General features: G+C 40.5%; 1 protein-coding gene across 1 annotated transcript; it reads right to left on the minus strand.

The window, feature by feature from the left end:
* Window positions 1-2,727: 2,727 nt before the first annotated feature.
* On the minus strand, window positions 2,728-3,693 carry LOC125101259 (putative olfactory receptor 2W6). Its single transcript, XM_047731837.1, is given in 1 exon segment — window positions 2,728-3,693. A coding segment is annotated over 1 exon segment (957 nt). The 5' UTR covers window positions 3,685-3,693.
* Window positions 3,694-17,501: the final 13,808 nt, after the last annotated feature.

Here is a 17,501-nt window from a genome sequence, read left to right on the forward strand (position 1 = left end):
GTAAACTAGTAATCCTAAATGACTCATTTCCATGTAGCCTAAAACCTTGTTTTGATACTGTTGTTTATATAGGACCACAGGGCATGTATGTGACGTTGCACCAGAAACTGCCCAGAGTACATGTGCCTACCCTTACAACTTGCAATATCAAGTACATTCAAGTATAAATGTATCAAAACCACCAAAAGACAAAACCATGAAAAAATTTCAGAGATTTCATAAAAGACACAAAGGTTAGAAGAAACTTCCTTTTACCCAGAGATCACAAAATAAAGTAGTATATATATAAACTAACTTGCCCTCCTCGATCTTTGCAATATCCATATTTTTTTTTTAATTTCTATAAATCCAGTGAGGAAGTCTGGTTTGAAAATAAAAGCAAAGCTTCTCTTCAAGGAAATGGTTGTTTGAAATATGAAAGTAATATGAAAACTGGGTATGAACCTAAAGATCTAAGGTTAAAAAATAAGTAAAACCTATGCAAAAGTTAATGTATACATACTTAATTTTTTTATTACTTTTTGGAAAGTATTAGGGTTCTCCAAAGAAACAGAATCAATAGACCATATAGATATAGATGGATAGATGATTGATAGATAGATAAATAGATGATAGATAGATAACAGATAAATAGATGACAGATGGATAGATGATAGATGGCAGATAGGTAGAGAGATTCTAAGGAAAGGACTCTTGTGATTTGGGGGGCTGGCAAGTTCAAAATCTGCAAGACAGACTGGAAATCCAAGGAAGAATAGATGTTGCAGCTGAAGTCCAGCAGTGGTCTAAAAGCAAAATTCCCTCTTGCTAGGGGGATCTCTCTTTTATCCTAAGGCCTTCAACTGATTGGATACAGCCCACCCACACAACGGAGAGCAATCTGCTTTACTCAAAGTTTAATGATCTAAATATTAATATCCTCTTAGAAATACCTTCATAGCCACAACAGGAATGGTGTTCAAACAAATACCTGGGTACTATGGCCTAGTCAGACTGACAGAGCAAGTTCACCATTACAGACATTAATTAGTTCCTAGAATTCATTGAAATTTTATTGATTTCATTAATTTTTACAACTTAGATACTCATGTTCACCTTTTGCTGTAAATCCGAGAAAAAAATATTGCAAAGTAAACTTTGCCTTGCCATTAAATCTTGAATCATTCCTACTTCAGAATTGTCAGAAGGTGAAAATACATAAGTTAATGAAGTACAGATCCATTTTCATCATAATTAGCATCATCATCCTCACCATGATCATCATTTATCCTGGCAAACTCTCTCATACTGTGCAGCTGCCCATTCCTGTCCACATGCTCCCACACCACTATCTCCTTCTGTGACCTTCAGATCACTAATTCAATTAGTAAGAATGGTAACCCTAGAGAGAGAGAAAGAGAGAGAGGTAAACCAAGAAACAGACTCTTAACTGCAGAGAACAAACTGATGGTGACCAGAGGGGTAGGGGTTGGGGGATGGGTTAAGCGAGTGATGGGCATTAAGGAGTGCACTTGTGATAAACACCAGGTGTTATATGGATGTTTGAGGATGTGGAAGAAGCTAGAGGGTATTATGTTAAGTCACTCAGAGAAAGACAAATACAGTATGATCTCACTTATGTGGAATTTAAGAAACAAAACAGATGAGCAGAGGGAAAAGAGGAGAAAGAGACAAATCAAGAACTAGACTCTTTACTCTAGATAACACACTGATGGTCACTAGAGGGGCGGGGTGGGAGATGGGAAAAACAGGTGATGGGGATGAAGGAGGGCAATTTTTATCACCGGGTGTTGTATGGAAGTGCTGAATCACTAAATTCTTCACTTGAAACTATTATTATACTATAAACTGAAATTTAAAAACTTTTTTTTTAAAGAGGATTTAGGAAAAAAAAAATAATTCTATCCCTTTTTTTTTTCCCCCTCACTGCAGATATATTATCTGCTTGGGAGCTTGTTCCAGTAAGACTCTTTAAGGCAGTGACCTTCAAACTTCTATGTCAATGGTTCACTGTAAGGAAAACATTTGACACACACACACACACAACTGACTTACCCTATGGAATCATCTCTGAAATGTTCTATACCCTTTCATGTTAACCCAACTAACTTTTAAATGCTAGTTGCCTTGAATGCTCATTAAGTTGACTTAATTTAGATTGACAAGTGACACTTGTCATTGACTTGAAATTTTAAATAACCACTGTTGTTGGAGAAGCAGCTACACATTACTTGTGCAGGGCAGGGGTTAGCAGGCAACAGTAGCCTGCAGAAGTAACAGCACCATCTCCAGGAGGGTCTAGAACGTTTGTACTAAAAGGGTTTATGGACCGGAACTATCGACCGTCAGCATCCCAGTCTCGCCCTCACACACGTGCACACACTTCTTCAACCCTGCTGTCTCTTCCCTGATGGCTGATTTGGGAGTGACATTACAGGCCCCTGGAATCCGAATCACAAGTCATGCCTGTCCCCACTGAGCAGAGAGGAAGTAGCATCCCCCATTCCCCCAGCACACTATCTCCCGGGGTTAACACTGTCGCCTGGAAGGACAGGGGTTACGTCCAGCCCCCACAAGCTGAGACACTGCTTTAGGACTCCTGAAAGAGAGTAGACCCGCTGCACCCACACTTCAGCGTCTGTGCGCCACCCTGCGCACTGTCCCTGCTCTGGAGCACCTCAGTCTCCCCGGACCCGAAGCACCTGAGCGCTGGGAGGCCAGCCTCCCTCAGTGCACTCCCGTTCCCAATGCACCACTGTCCTTCCCGAGAACCTTGTGCACGGCCCCCTGCACGTCTTTGTTTCTCAGCGTGTAGATGAAAGGATTCAGAGTGGGGGTCGCTAGACAATAGAAGAGTGTGAGGAACTTGCCCTGGTCCTGGCTGGCCACATTCCCAGGCTGCATGTACATGTAGATTATGCTGCTGTAAAAGAGGGACACTACCGCTATGTGCGAAGAGCAGGTGTTGAAAGCCTTGCGCCTCCCCGCTGCAGACCGGATGCGTGCAACCGCAGCTGCAATGTAGCTGTAGGACACGAGGATCATGGTGAGAGGCACCAGCACGATGGGGATGGCCAGGAAGAAAGCTAAGCCTTCAATGCGGCTGGTGTCCACGCAGGAAATGCGGATGATGGCTGGCATCTCACACATGAAGTGGTTGATGTAGCGCTGGCCACAGCGCCCCAGGGACATGGTCAGTGGGGGGGACATGAGCACGGAGTTGGTGATCCCACTGAGCCAGGCAAAGGCTGCCAGTTGCAGGCACAACTGTGGGTGCATGATGGCCATGTAGTGGAGTGGCTTGCAAACAGCCACAAAGCGGTCATAGGCCATGACTGAAAAGAGAATGCACTCAGTGCCCCCCACAGACAGGAAAGCAAAGAGTTGGACAACACAACTTACATAAGTGATGGTCTTGCGTGGCCCCCAGAGGTTGACCAGCATCTGAGGTATGCTGCTAGTCGTGTAGCAGAGGTCCAGGAGGGACAGATTGCAGAGGAAGAAGTACATAGGCAAGTGCAGTCAAGGGCCCACCAGGGAGAGAAAGATGATGGTCGAGTTCCCCGCCACAGCCAGAAGGTAAAAAACTGTGTTAATGAAAAACAGAATCGTCTCCAACTTTGGGCAGTCAGAGAACCCCACCAGAATGAAGTCTCCTCCAGAGCTCGTGTTACTTCTTTCCATCACTCTTGGCTTGATAAACCTGTTTGCAGAGGTTAACATCTGTGCTATCACTCATGCAGAAAATGGTATACCTCGTTTGGTCCCAAGAGTGGATGCATTTCACTGAGCCCCCTCACCCCTGATCTGGGTCACCTGCCTGCCCATTCCTGGAACTGGAGGCTGAGGTACTAAAAACATATTTTTCTGTAAAGCGATGAAAGCTATAACTTTGGCCTCAATATTTTATAATCTGGTTAAGTGAGATAAGCAGATCGATCTTTTTTAAAAAATAAGCTTTCAATGATATAATTAGCAATAAAATAATTTAGGGGGGAAAAGCAAATACTTTTGTCAGAATCCACTAACTTTAAGCCTATTTCTCTGCTAACTGACAAATTACCTGCTAAAATTTGTGGAATAATGGCTTCAATTAGTATGATCAACTCTCATGTTTCATGATCATAAACTCAACTGGAGGAAGAAAAAAAAAATGTATGGGTGACTTACTCTGTGCTGGACTCTGAACTGTAAGCTGCGGATATAGACAGGAATGAAAGACAGGGTCTATCATAAAATACTTGAATTACCTATATGCTGTCAGGAAAGTAACAGCCTTGGGGCCCTTGAAATAAAACAGCCTGGAATTTACTTGACTCTGAGCTGTCAATGATTTGGTCCAGTCTCCTGACCCAGTGATGAAGGTAGAGTTAGTTATCCAAGAAACCAAAAGCAGATTTGATTGTGCAGAGCTGACGGGATTTCCTTCCCTCCCATGAGCATTCACAGAATGAGCAGAAATAAAGGACATTCTTTTTCACATTCCAGCTCAACCTAAAACTATGCTCAATGGGTCAGTTAAAGGAAATAGTAAGAAGCATTGTGCAGGGTTATTTTTGCAGCAGCTTTGGGAGATCTACCCCAGGGCGGTGGGGTGTGTGTGTGTGTGTGTTACCTGCATTGCTTCAGTGAAAGCAGACTAAATATTAACATTATTGAATAGACACCAATCAAATATTTGGCTTATGAACACTTCCAACATTCAGAAATTAACAGAAAAAGGCATATGTCCTCCATATCAACAATTAAATGCTAGCTGTACGGACACATTTTCCTGCTATCAACTTGTTTGGGACTGACAAGGATCCAGCTGCTGGAGAAGTTAGAATACGGCATAAATGGAGAGTCTGTAAATGCATGCCTACCCATGGGGCATGTCCTCTTGCGGTCCAAACAGAAAGGTACAGAACCTAAACTCAGGAAGAAGTTATTGTCTGAGGTGAAACCATACACAAAGGACCATGAAAGCCAGCGTTTTGAAAAAACAACTTGGAAATTGTTGACAAACCAGCTTAAGGGATGGCTTGGAGAAGGAGTATATTATGAATGCAGCATCTCTGCGGATATCCAAGTGAAAATGCATACCAAGAACTAGAGTAGGTCAGCATGAATTGCAAGTTTGGAAAATATAATATGGACACGAGGAATATTTCCTTTTTCTTCCTTTTTTTTTTTAGTAGAAGAATCCTTAAATTATTATTTTTTTAAAGTTAAATTTAAAAACCATGTTGTAGGGGCACCTGGGTGGCTCAGTGGGTTAAAGCCTCTGCCTTCGGCTCAGGTCATGATCCCAGGGTCCTGGGATAGAGCCCCGCATCAGGCTCTTTGCTCAGAAGGGAGCCTGCTTCCTCCTCTCTCTCTCTGCCTGCCTCTCAGCCTACTTGTGATCTCTGTCTGTCAAATAAATAAATAAAATCTTTTAAAAAAATGTTATAATGAGACATAACATTTGATTTGTAATCACCACACATAAAAGGGACAACACTTTTATTTTTCTTTCTTGTTTTTAGCTGAAGAGTGATACCCCAAAGACAGGAACTTGTTATCTGTTTAGTTAGTTACTTTAAAACAACTCATCATAAGAGCAATTCATGTTTGTTACAGAAAAAAAGACCATTGAAGAAATAAATAATTGCATAATCCCATCTACTCATAGACAATAGCTATTGATAAATTTATATATATACTTGTTTTTTCTACTTTCTTCTTCCAGGTTTTTAGAACTTATGTGTATATGAATCATATATACTTATATATGTCAGCTTTATTGAGGTAGGGTTGGCATATAAAATTGTAAGATATTTAAGGTGTACACCATGGTAATTAGATACATATACAGTCTGTGAAAGAAACCCTCTATCTAACTTGCATGTTCATCATGTGTGCATGTGTGTATGTGTGTGTAAGAGCATTTCACTCTCTTAGCATGAGGAACCACTCAGTACTTGCCCTGTGTGCTCACTCATGATTTTGTTCCACATCTGGAGTCTGGTATCTTAAAGATACTAAACCAAAATCCATGACCCCAGCAGGGTCAGACAAATTATCTGAATGGCATTTAGGAAAGAGAAAGTGGAGACGTAATTATCCCCTTGTGCATTTTCAAAAATATGCCAGAAAGAAGTGGTCCCGCCTCACTGGTGTGGGAGATCTTCCTGTAGGGTGCAGGCAATCCTGTCATGGAGGCTGTGGGCTTCCCATACTCCCCGGACCAGCTAACAGTCCTCACACTGTCCACCCTGCTCTGCTGTCTTTGCTTCCCACCTGATGGCCTGAATACCATACCCTCAATGACAATAGTCCAGCCCTCCTGGGAGCCCACCAAATAAATGTAGGTTTGCCCAGGAACAGTAAGCTTCCTGGTCTCAATCGCCATTGGGTCACCTGAACACTAGGTCCATGAACACAAAAAGGTTTTGTACCTACGGTGATCTCATCAGGTACAAACATCCTTATAATGTTACCATTGCTTTTCATAACCAATCTTTTATTTTTTTTTAATTTTATTCATTTATTTGAGAGAGAGCATGAGCAGGGGGAGGGGCAGAGGGAGAAGCAGACTCCCCACTGAGCAGGGAGCCTGACATGGGGCTTGATCCCAGGATCCTGAGATCATGACCTGAACCGAAGGCAGACACTAAACCAACTGAGCTGCCCAAGGTGACCCACCAATCAGTATTTAGGTGTATTTATGGACTCACCACAGACCAAGAAAGCCTCTGCCATGAACTTCACACAGGGGTACGTTTCCATCTGTGTAATTACTCTGGCAAAGGTCTAGAGAGGTTTTGCCCACTTCGCATGTCCTCATCATTAGCTCTTCCCATCTAGGGGTTGTGATGTTACAGATGAGGTGGAACAATTACACAGGGAAGGGAGATCTTTGTGACCTCAGGAGAAGTCAGATGTCTGGAAGGAGATAAGCCACCCATTTCCCGATGGCAGCATTCTTCTCGAGGAGCCCCAGAACTGTCAGACTTATGTTCTAATGGACTGGCCATTGGAAATGGGGCTGAGAAGTCCATAGGACCTGAACCCAGTCACCACACCTTAGAGGTCACATGTTTAGGGAAGGTTACTTGATTGAATTCCAGCTCTCTGTGTCCACATCCTCTACCACAGCTCTTGGGATTTTTCTGAATACTGTATTAGCTTGCATGGGTTGTTCTGAACACTCTCAAGCTTCCTGAAATTTATCTTCAAACACAGACTACTAAATAAATGTGCATAGAAATCTAGAAAGCTTATCAAACATCTGAAAAATACATTTGCCTAACCAACCACCTCACTGATTACCTGTTACAGAAATGCAGGTTTGTGAGACTGTGGCAGGGTTTAAAGCCCTTTGTCCTGCGATCTGAGATGTAGATCTGAGATGTAGATCCACACACTCCCTGGATTCCATTGTGACCACAAGAACTGGTTTCCTCTTAGGAGGAAATATTAATGACTACATCATGGGGTTTTCAGAGCATTCCTTAAAACACTTGTATTTAAAGGCACTCGAATGTTTCTTTTCTTAAATGAAAATCATACTATTTGTTAGGAAAGAATAACAAAATAATTCCTAAAATATAAGACTCATATGCTTAAACTTAACAAATGCATCCAGTTGTCTAGGACAGTGTTCTGGGAGCCCATGATCTTAAATGAAATACACTGGCCACCAGGTCTTTTTGGGTAATATTTCCCCCTCACTGCAGCACCATCATTGTTTATACTGACCTGCACCAAGTTCTTAGAAGAAATGATGAGTAGGTCTGGGATGAGATGTTGTCCCTAGATTGATGAAGCCTCTTCTCAAAGTCATCCCCTTGTGTCCATGGGGTCAGGTGGTAGAAGAGGGGAGCTTCCTCCAAGAAGGAAAGCAGTGACCAAGGGTGGGGCTTGCCCTTGTCCTCACCTAGAGTCTGAAGAGGAGGGTCAGCTGAGTTCACAGGCTGCAGAGAACCAGCTGTGGATCTCCTACTCGTCCTGCTGTTGTGGCAGATCAACAACACCCTGCTTCCGCCTGGGTTGTCTACATTTGAACAATGCCTGTGTTCCAGTTTTGGAAGGGTAAATCTGGACGTATAATGGATGGTCAGTACAGATGGCAGAAGACAAATGATGCTGGTCCACAGATAAGAAACAAAACAAGGCAAACAGAAACACCTAAACCTGCACAATGTCATTCTCTAAACAGAGATAGACAACAGGAAAAGAAGCCCTGACAAAGGATCTAGAGTTCTTGTAGGAAAAAACAAACTGCAAAATTGCTGAAGACAGGATTTTAGAATACTTTGTACAGTGTACAAAACACAGTTCTTCGAATATTGTTGTATCGATAAAATTAATGGATTCCATTTATTGCTAGTAGCATAAGCCCAAATACAGATTATTTTTAGCACCATCTGGTGAAACCTGAGAGGTTGTACCCATTCATTCTTCCCTAAATTAATACGACAGTTTGGGAAAGCATGGGTGGGTAATTTGGGAAGCAGAAAAGGTAACAAGGTTTTCTGAAAAAAAAAAATGTGGACTGGGAAACCCCTGTTTAGTTAAAATAGCAGGTCTCTAGGGAACAATGAGGAACGTGGTCAAACTGGTGCACCACTGAATTATTTGACAAAATCAATATCAACATCGGATTTAATGTAACTTTCCATATGTAAGTTGGAAAGGAAGAGAGAAAGGAAAGTAATCTCTCTGAAATGCTGACCCAGGGGAGGAAGTAAGCATTCAGCTTAATTATAAGCTTAGTTACAAGGGGAGATGAAACTGCCACCCCAGAAAAAGTCATCCCTCCCTTTGCTGCCCAGAGAGAGGAGACAACACTGGTCCCCCACCACTATGCCAGCATTCCTCTCACACACTAAACTGCAGGGACTTTTAAAGCTTTTCAAGTGGTTAGAAAATTAGCATAAGCCCCTGTAGATTTCTTAGAATGAGCTTAAGTTGTTTATGCTATTAGGTTGCCTGAGTTCTTAGGTTTTCCATCCTCTAGAGACATAAGATCCTAAAGGGAAACAACTCTCAAGAGATTTCTCTGGAGGCTGTAGAGGAAGGCAAATCATATAAACAATAATTTTACATCAGAAAAATCACTAAGATGACTCAAATTTAGAGAGGAGAAAAGTAGTCCTCCTAAATATTAATTGGTAAATTGCAAAAGACAGATTGAGTTCTTGTGTGTCTGGAGCCACAAAATAATTTGATTAAAATTTCTACTATATTTGAAAATGTTGCACTGCATTTAAAAGGGAGATATTAAAAACATAAGCTTTTATATGAGCAAGCTGTGATTCTGACCTTGTTTGATACTTCAGTTGCAAAAGTTCAGAAGACAGAGTTGCTGTCTTGTATATTCACACACATAATTCCTGAGCATTAGCATAAATTACAAAGAAGACTGCCATCATTAGCAGACTAGGTTTTAGAAACTTGGTCCATACTGCTGAAAAAATAGAGAGAACATAATCATTACCTTACTAGAACAATGGTGAGAGGACATAATTCTTTAGTTGGATCTTGAAAACGTTATTGACATTGAAGAGGGTGTCATTAAATAGAAGAGGCAGGGATGTGCCTTTAAAGAAATACTAATTAGCAAGCAATGTAAACAAACCCAACTTCCTGCTTTCGGTGAGAAAACAATGCAGTTTGTGTTTTTGTTTCTGTTTTATGTGCTGGCAATAGTCTAAGCAATTTAAAGACTCTTTACTCAACCGAGTTCTCATCCAATGATAGAACAGGGAAAGGCCAGGCAAGATTCCTGCAGGTTTTGATTCATTTCCAGATTGTACCACCCGCAACCTGTGTGACTATGGACAAACTAAGTTTCCTCCCGTCCTTCAATTTTTGCTCCCACCTTTTTTGGGGGTTCACAGTTGCATCATATCTCAGAATCAGGCCTCTCTTACCAGCTCCCCTTATTCACAAATTCTTTTGCAGACGATAAAATCATTTATTTAGATCAAAGCTCTTATTTTGTTTTTGCTTAATGACAATGAATTCATGAAGTTTTTAAGTTAAACACTCAAAAGAAATATTTCTTTTTTTGTTTGTTTGGTTTTTGTTTTGTTTGTTTGCTTAATTTTATTTTAGTTACATTCAATTAATTAACATATAGTGTATTATTAGTTCCAAGAGTAGAATTGAGTGATTCATCAGTTACATAGAACACCCAGTGCTCATTCCATCACGTGCCTTCCTTAATGCCCATCACCCAGTTACCCCATCCTCCCCCGCACTCCCCTCCAGTAACCCTCAGTTTGTTTCCTACAGTTAAGAGTCTCTTATGATTTGCCTCCCTCACTAATCTCTTGTTTTACTTTTCCTTCCCTTCCTTTATGTTACTCTGTTTTGTTTCTTAAATTTCACGAGTGAAATCCTATAATTTTCTTTTTTTGATTGATGTATTTCCAAAGAAATATTTCTTTTTTATTTTTTTTAAAGATTTTATTTATTTATTTGACAGAGATCACAAGCAGGCAGAGAGGCAGGCAGAGAGAGAGACGGGGAAGCAACCTTCCCCTGAGCAGAAAGCCCGATGCAGGCCTCGATCCCAGGACCCTGAGATCACGACCTGAGCTGAAGGCAAAGGTGTAAACCACTGAGCCACCCAGGTGCCCCCCAAATAAATATTTCTATCACAGAATCTAGAATATGGCAAAAAGGATCTGTATGCTAAAACCTGAAAAAGCTGCTGAAACCATAAAAGAAAACAACTTTATGTTAAAGGATAAGAAAACGCAAAATGGTAGAGATGCCAATTCACTTCAATTTGATCCATTGATTTAATGCAATTCCAATAAAATTTCAGCAACATTTTTGCTGATACAGGCAAGTTAATTCTGATTTATATGGAAAGGAAAAGGAAAATCTAGATCAAATTTTAAAATTAAGATTAAAGTTGAAGAAATCACAGTACCTGTTCTTAAGATTTACTGTCAAGCTGATGGGCGCCTGGGTGGCTCAGTGGGTTAAAGCCTCTGCCTTCGGCTCAGGTCATGGTCTCAGGGTCCTGGGATCGAGCCCCACATCGGGCTCTCTGCTCGGTGGAGAACCTGCTTCCTCCTCTCTCTCTGCCTGCCTCTCTGACTACTTATAATCTCTATCAAATAAATAAATAAAATCTTTAAAAAAAAAAAAGATTTACTGTCAAGCTGAAATAATCAATATAGCATTATTAAGCGATAAACACATAGGTCAACAGAACAGAATAGGAGCTGAGAAATGGACCCACAGAACTGTAGCTAACTGATTTTTGACAAATAAACACAAGCAATTCTTCAAGCATTTTCAGCAAATTGTTGGAACTGGACATTCAAAAACAAAAAATTGTGGTCATCTGACTAAATTCAACACCCTCCATAAAAATAACTCAGATGGATTACAGATCCAAATGTAAAATGTAAAATCATAAAACTTTTAGTAGAAAACAATGGAGAAAAATCTTTTTGGGCTGGAGTTAGACAAAAAATTCATGACACCATAAAGTCAAATATGTTAGAAAAAATGATACATTGGATTCGATCCAAATGGAAATTTGCTTTCAGAAAGACACTGTTGAGAAAATTAAAGGCAAAGTTAGAGGCTGTGATAAAATATTTACAAATTATATATCCATTAAGTGACTTCCATGATTGTTGAAGAACACTCAGAACTTGGGACTTGAGTGGCTTAGTCAGTTAAGTGTGACTCTTGATGTCAGCTCAGATCATGATCTCAGGGTTGTGAGATGAGCCCCAGATTAGGCTCTGTATTGAGCATGAAGCCTGCGTAGGATTTTCTCTCCCTCCCTTTCCCTTTGCGCCTCCCCTCCCCTACCCACACATGCACACACATTCACGCTCTTTCTAAAAAATTATAAATTTAAATAAGTTTAAAAAAAAAAAACACTCAAAACTCTTCAGAAAGAAAAAGCAATTAACCCAATTCTGAAAAATGAACAAAACGAGACTGATTTAATGAAAAGGATATATGGGTGAACCTAAGTGTAGAAGTCACTTTTAGGCAAACAAGCTTGAGCAATGGAATACAGATGGGACCATTGGGTGACCCACCTCACAATATTCATACACCCTAGCTGACCAACAGCCTACTTACCAAAAAAGGGAGAATTTCATACATCCCCATTCCTCCTCACCTTCCACCTTGGCTCCAACCCCCACCACTGCCTCATTGCAAACAACTTCTCTTTGCTGTCCTGTCCAACACTCCCTTGCAATGTATTCAGTAAACTTCTATCTCCTTTGTTTTGTCTCAGGTGAATTCTTTCATTGCATGCACAAGCTTCCACCTGATCATCACCCCACATTTGGGGGCCCCTTTCTGATGAAGAGATGCCCCATTTAGGTACCAAATAAGCACATAAAAGGATGTTCAACCTCAGTAGACATTAGGAAATTTAAAGCCATGATGAAATGTCATTGCACACCTATTAGTCTAACTCAAACTGACACTACCAAGTGCTGATGAAGTTGACACCTGGAATTCTTATACATTGATTTTGAAAATGCAAAATACCATACCTTTCTGGAAAATGGTTTTGTACTTTTTAAAGCAAATATATCCTTACCCTACGACCCTGTAGTCCCACTCCTGAGTACTTAACCCAGGGAAATGAAATCTTATGTTCCTTTGGAAACCTGTATTCAAAAGTTCATAGCAGCTCTATTTATAATTACCCAACACTGGAAACATCCCAAATATCCTTCAACAAGTGAGTGAATAAACAAACTGATGTCACCCCCACAATGCAATTCTACTCAGTAAAACGTAGAATGTATTACTGACAAACAATTTGTTTAAATCTCAAAGACATTCTGCTCATTGAAAAAAGTCAATCTTTTTTTCCCTCTTTCTTTGTTTTCTTTCTTTTTTTAAATTTATTTAAATTCAGAGGTGCCTGGGTGGCTCCAGAGTCCCAAGATTGAGTCCAAAATCAGGCTCCCTGTTCAGCAGGGAGTCTGCTTCTCCCTCAAACCTTCCCACCACTCATTCTCTTTCTTTCTCTTTCTATCAAATAAATAAATAAAATCTTTAAAAGTATATTTAAATTCAATTAATTAACATAGCGTGTATTATTAGTTTCAGAGGTAGAATTCAGTGATTCAACAGTGCTCATTACATCAAATGCCCTCCTTAATGCCCATCACCCAGTTATCTCATCCCCCCACCCACCTCCCTTCCAACAACCCTCAGTTTGTTCCCCACAGTTAAGAGACTCTCATGGTTTGTCTCCCTCTCTGTTTCCAACTTATTTTATTTTTTTCCTCCATTCCCCTATGCTTGTCTATTTTGTTTATTAAGTTCCACATATGAGTGAAATCGTATGATATAATTGTATTTCACTGATTGACTTATTTCACTTAGAATAATATCCTCTAGTTCCATCCATGTCATTGCAAGTGGCGGGATTTCATTTCTTTTTGATGGCTGAGTAATAGTCTGTTGTATATATATACCAATCTTTATCCGTAAAAGAAACCAATATTAAAACTAACCAAGGTACTGTATCATTTCATTTGAGGATTGTTCAAGACTCAAAATGACAAAAATATGGTGGTTGCCAAAATTTAGATTTGGGAAGACTGTCAATGATGGCATAAGACAAGAAAGTTTTTCAGCCGTGACATATTCAGATCTTGATGGTAGTTACATATATCTATATATGTATACAAAATCATAGAACTAACTATTCACCAAGAATTACAACTTGACCTTATGAAAAATTAAAAAATAAAATTTAAGATAATCCAAATTAAAGTATTTTTTTAATTTAACAGGGACTCTTTTACTCTTATTTGAAAAGCTGTTGATGTGGAATTGTTGGATTTGGAGCAAATGGTCAAGAAAGAATTCTTGAGGTGTCTTTGGTGCACAAAAAGTGTTTTTATTAAAGCACAGGGACAGGACCCGTGGGCAGAAAGAGCTGCACTGGGGTCATGAGGAGTGGCCCATTATATACTTTCAAGTTGGGAGGGGGTTAGGGATAGCATAAGTCTCAAGGAATTTGGAAGCAAGGCTTCCAGGATCTTGAAGGGTTAGATATTGTTAGGAAAAGGCCCTTTATTACTATCTACTCTCTATGACTGTCTAATAAAATCTTAGTCATGAGAACCATCAGTGGGTCATATGTTTAGAGGATGATTGTTAACACATATATTGGGGGATAGAGATAAAGGGAGTTTCCAAAGGAATTTCTATACGTTATAGACTCACAGGATCCTGGAGGGTAGGATGTTAAGCCAAGATTGTCTTTTGCCCTTAGCGAAGTATTAACATTGAGGCAGCTGAGTTCCCAGAAAGAGGTCATTACCTGTCTAAAGGACTTGTCAATGGACTATAAGTAGTAGGGAAATTTAATTTGTTTTTCTTTTGCCTTTGTTCCCCACATCAGCTATCAAGTAGAAATGATTATCAAATTTTAGATTCATTCTTCTCTCTGGAATATAGTATTTCCAAGGCCATTATGATATGAAAAACAGAAATAATGACCGAGAAAATTCATATTTCAGAGAAACATTTGTTAACCTAGATGATCTTGAGTGGACTGGCAAAACCAGTGCTTGACTGTTATGTGTAATTATGCCTCCAGTGACAAGTAGAGGAATGGAATAATTAATACATACAACGTGAGTAATTTACAAGAATAAGTTTAAGCAGACAGTTTACTGAATTAATTCCTCAGCTGTTGACCCTCTGACCCATCAGGTAGTTTCCTGCTCTCAGACAGAATTAAATCAGACAGATGAGGCAGGACCCAAGGGATTAAAGTGTCTCCAACTTTGCACAGTGCAGTAAGATTTCAAACAGTTTGATCTGTGACACAGATCTCTCATTAGGTTATCATCACTTCTGCCCAGGCCTGTGGCTCATTCTGATGGAGATGACAAGGAAACCCCACTAGCAACTGTCAGCTCGGGGGTGTGACTCAGACATAATCATACCAAACTTAATGACTCATTTCCACAGCTGGGGGTCTGTGAGCAAAAACCTGATGAGAATGAGACCTTCTGTGCCAAGATCTCCTTCCTCAAAATGAAGGATGAGTCTGACATAGATGTTTTTATGGGATGTTTTTTTCTCCTGGTCTTAAATAAATTTCTGAGATCCTTCTGATTTGGGAGATAACTATGCTGTCAGATGATGTGACTGAAATTGTGCTCTTCAGACACCAGTTCCAACATGTTCCAGCCACCAGCTCCAACATGTTCCTTCTACATCCAGAAAAGCAAAGCAAACACCAGGGATTGGGTCTAGGGTATTCTCTGTTGCTCATTACTTATTTCCAGTCAGATCCCTGGTCCTGAGTCCATTCCTCTAACATCTCCAAAATCCAATTTCTCTGCTTCATCTTCACCCATTTCCTTCCTCAAATTCTCATAAATTCTCAGTCAGATTACTGAAATGTTTTCCTCCTTTTATTTTCTATGTCATCCTTTAAAATGTAGCAAATGATCTGCCTAAAATGTACCCTATCAGTGTCACTATCTTTCCTAAGTACATTATTTTCCTTTCCATTGGAGGAAAAACAAAATCCAAGTTTCCCAACTATTAGTTGGGAGTGTTTAAAGATCTGGCTCTTATGCACACTTCTGCATTTACCCACAACCATTACCCTTAGGGATCTTGTATCCAAATACCTCAAATTACTATCTCAGGATATGTTCCATCCTCTCCTTGCCTTAACACACACATTTTGTTACTTACTACAGCACCTTATTTCTACTCTTTTACTTTCAAACTTACTCATCTTTCAAACACAGAACGCCATCATCTCCTGCAGAAAACCAAACATCAACAATCAAGTGAAGTGCCCACCCAATTCATCCCATATAACGTTATCAATGACAGACTGCACTTTCCTTTCCTTTGTGTTTCATATTTGTATCTCCATCATCCCAGCATCATGTGTGACATGTCATAGATCCTCAGTAAATACTTGCTGGCTGAATAAGAAAAAGTGAGCAAAATCCCAAATCACTGAATAAATGATTATTTGTCATTATTAATACCACTAATTTTTTTCTCAAAACCAGAGTTTTGGTATATCAGATATAGTATCACAAATACTGACAATGAACAGTAATTTCAAATTACAAAATGAGAGATTATAATAAAGCTTACTTGTGCTTTATATACCATTCTTTATTCTTATTATAAATCAACATATTTTACAAAAGATTTTTTATGTATTTATCACTGTGCCAAACATCCTTTTGGGAGAAATAGTATAAAAATACATTGCTCCTGGGAGGAGTCAAGATGGCGGAGAAGTAGCAGGCTGAGACTACTTCGGGTAGCGGGAGATCAGCTAAATAGCTTATCTAAAGATTGCAAACACCTACAAATCCAACGGAAGATTGAAGAGAAGAAGAACAGCAATTCCAGAAACAGAAAATCAACCACTTTCTGCAAGGTAGGACTGGCGGAGAAGTGAATCCAAAGCGACGGGAAGATAGACCGCGGGGGGAGGGGCCGGCTCCCGGCGAGCGGCGGAGCAACGGAGCAAAATCAGGACTTTTAAAAGTCTGTTCCGCTGAGGGACATCGCTCCAGAGGCTTAACTGGGGTGAAGCCCAGGCGGGGTAAGCGCAGCCTCAGGTCCCACAGGGTCGCAGAAGGATCGGGGGTGTCTCAGTGTCGCAGAGCTTACCGGTATTAGAACGGGGAAGCCGGCTGCAGAGACAGAGCCGAGGAGTGACTCTCAGCTCAGGGTTGCCTTGAACCGGTCGCAGGCTCGGTCAGCTCGGAGCGCGGCCGGAGGCCAGGGTGACGGGAGTCATTTGGCGCTGTTCTCTGAGGGCGCACTGAGGAGTGGGGCCCCGGGCTCTCGGCTCCTCCGGGCCGGAGACCGGGAGGCCGCCATCTTTATTCCCGTCCTCCGGACTCTACGGAAAGTGCTCAGGGAACAAAAGCTCCCGAAAGCGAACCCGAGCGGATGACTCAGCGCGGCCCCGGGTAAGGGCGGTTCAACTCCGCCTGGGGCAAAGACGCTTGAGAATCACTACAACGGGCCCCTCCCCCAGAAGATCTATGGGAAACCCAGCCAGGACCAAGTTCACCTACCAAGGAGAACGGCGGAATTCCAGAGGAGAAGAAAGCAAAGCACGGAACTCATGGCTTTCTCCCCATGATTTTTTAGCCTTGCAGTTAATTTAATTTTTTTTTCTTTTTCAATTTTTTTTTCTTTTTCTCTTCTTCTGCTAAATTTTTTTTAACTTTTACCGTTTTCTTTTTTTAACGTTTTTTAAATAGTTTATCTAATATATATATATTTTTTCCTCTTTTTATATTTTTTCTTTATCGGCTTTCTTTTTTTTAATAGTTTTCTTTTCTTTCTTTCTGAACCCCGTTTTTATCCCCTTTCTCCCCCCTCACAATTCAGGATCTCTTCTGATTTGGCTAAAGCATATTTTCCTGGGGTTGTTGCCACCCTATTAGTATTTTACTTGCTCCTTCATAAACTCTTATCTGGACAAAATGACAAGGCAGGAAAAATTCACAACAAAA

The sequence above is a fragment of the Lutra lutra genome, chromosome 5 (genome assembly GCF_902655055.1).
Source record: "Lutra lutra chromosome 5, mLutLut1.2, whole genome shotgun sequence".
In the NCBI taxonomy this organism is placed as follows: domain Eukaryota; kingdom Metazoa; phylum Chordata; class Mammalia; order Carnivora; family Mustelidae; genus Lutra; species Lutra lutra.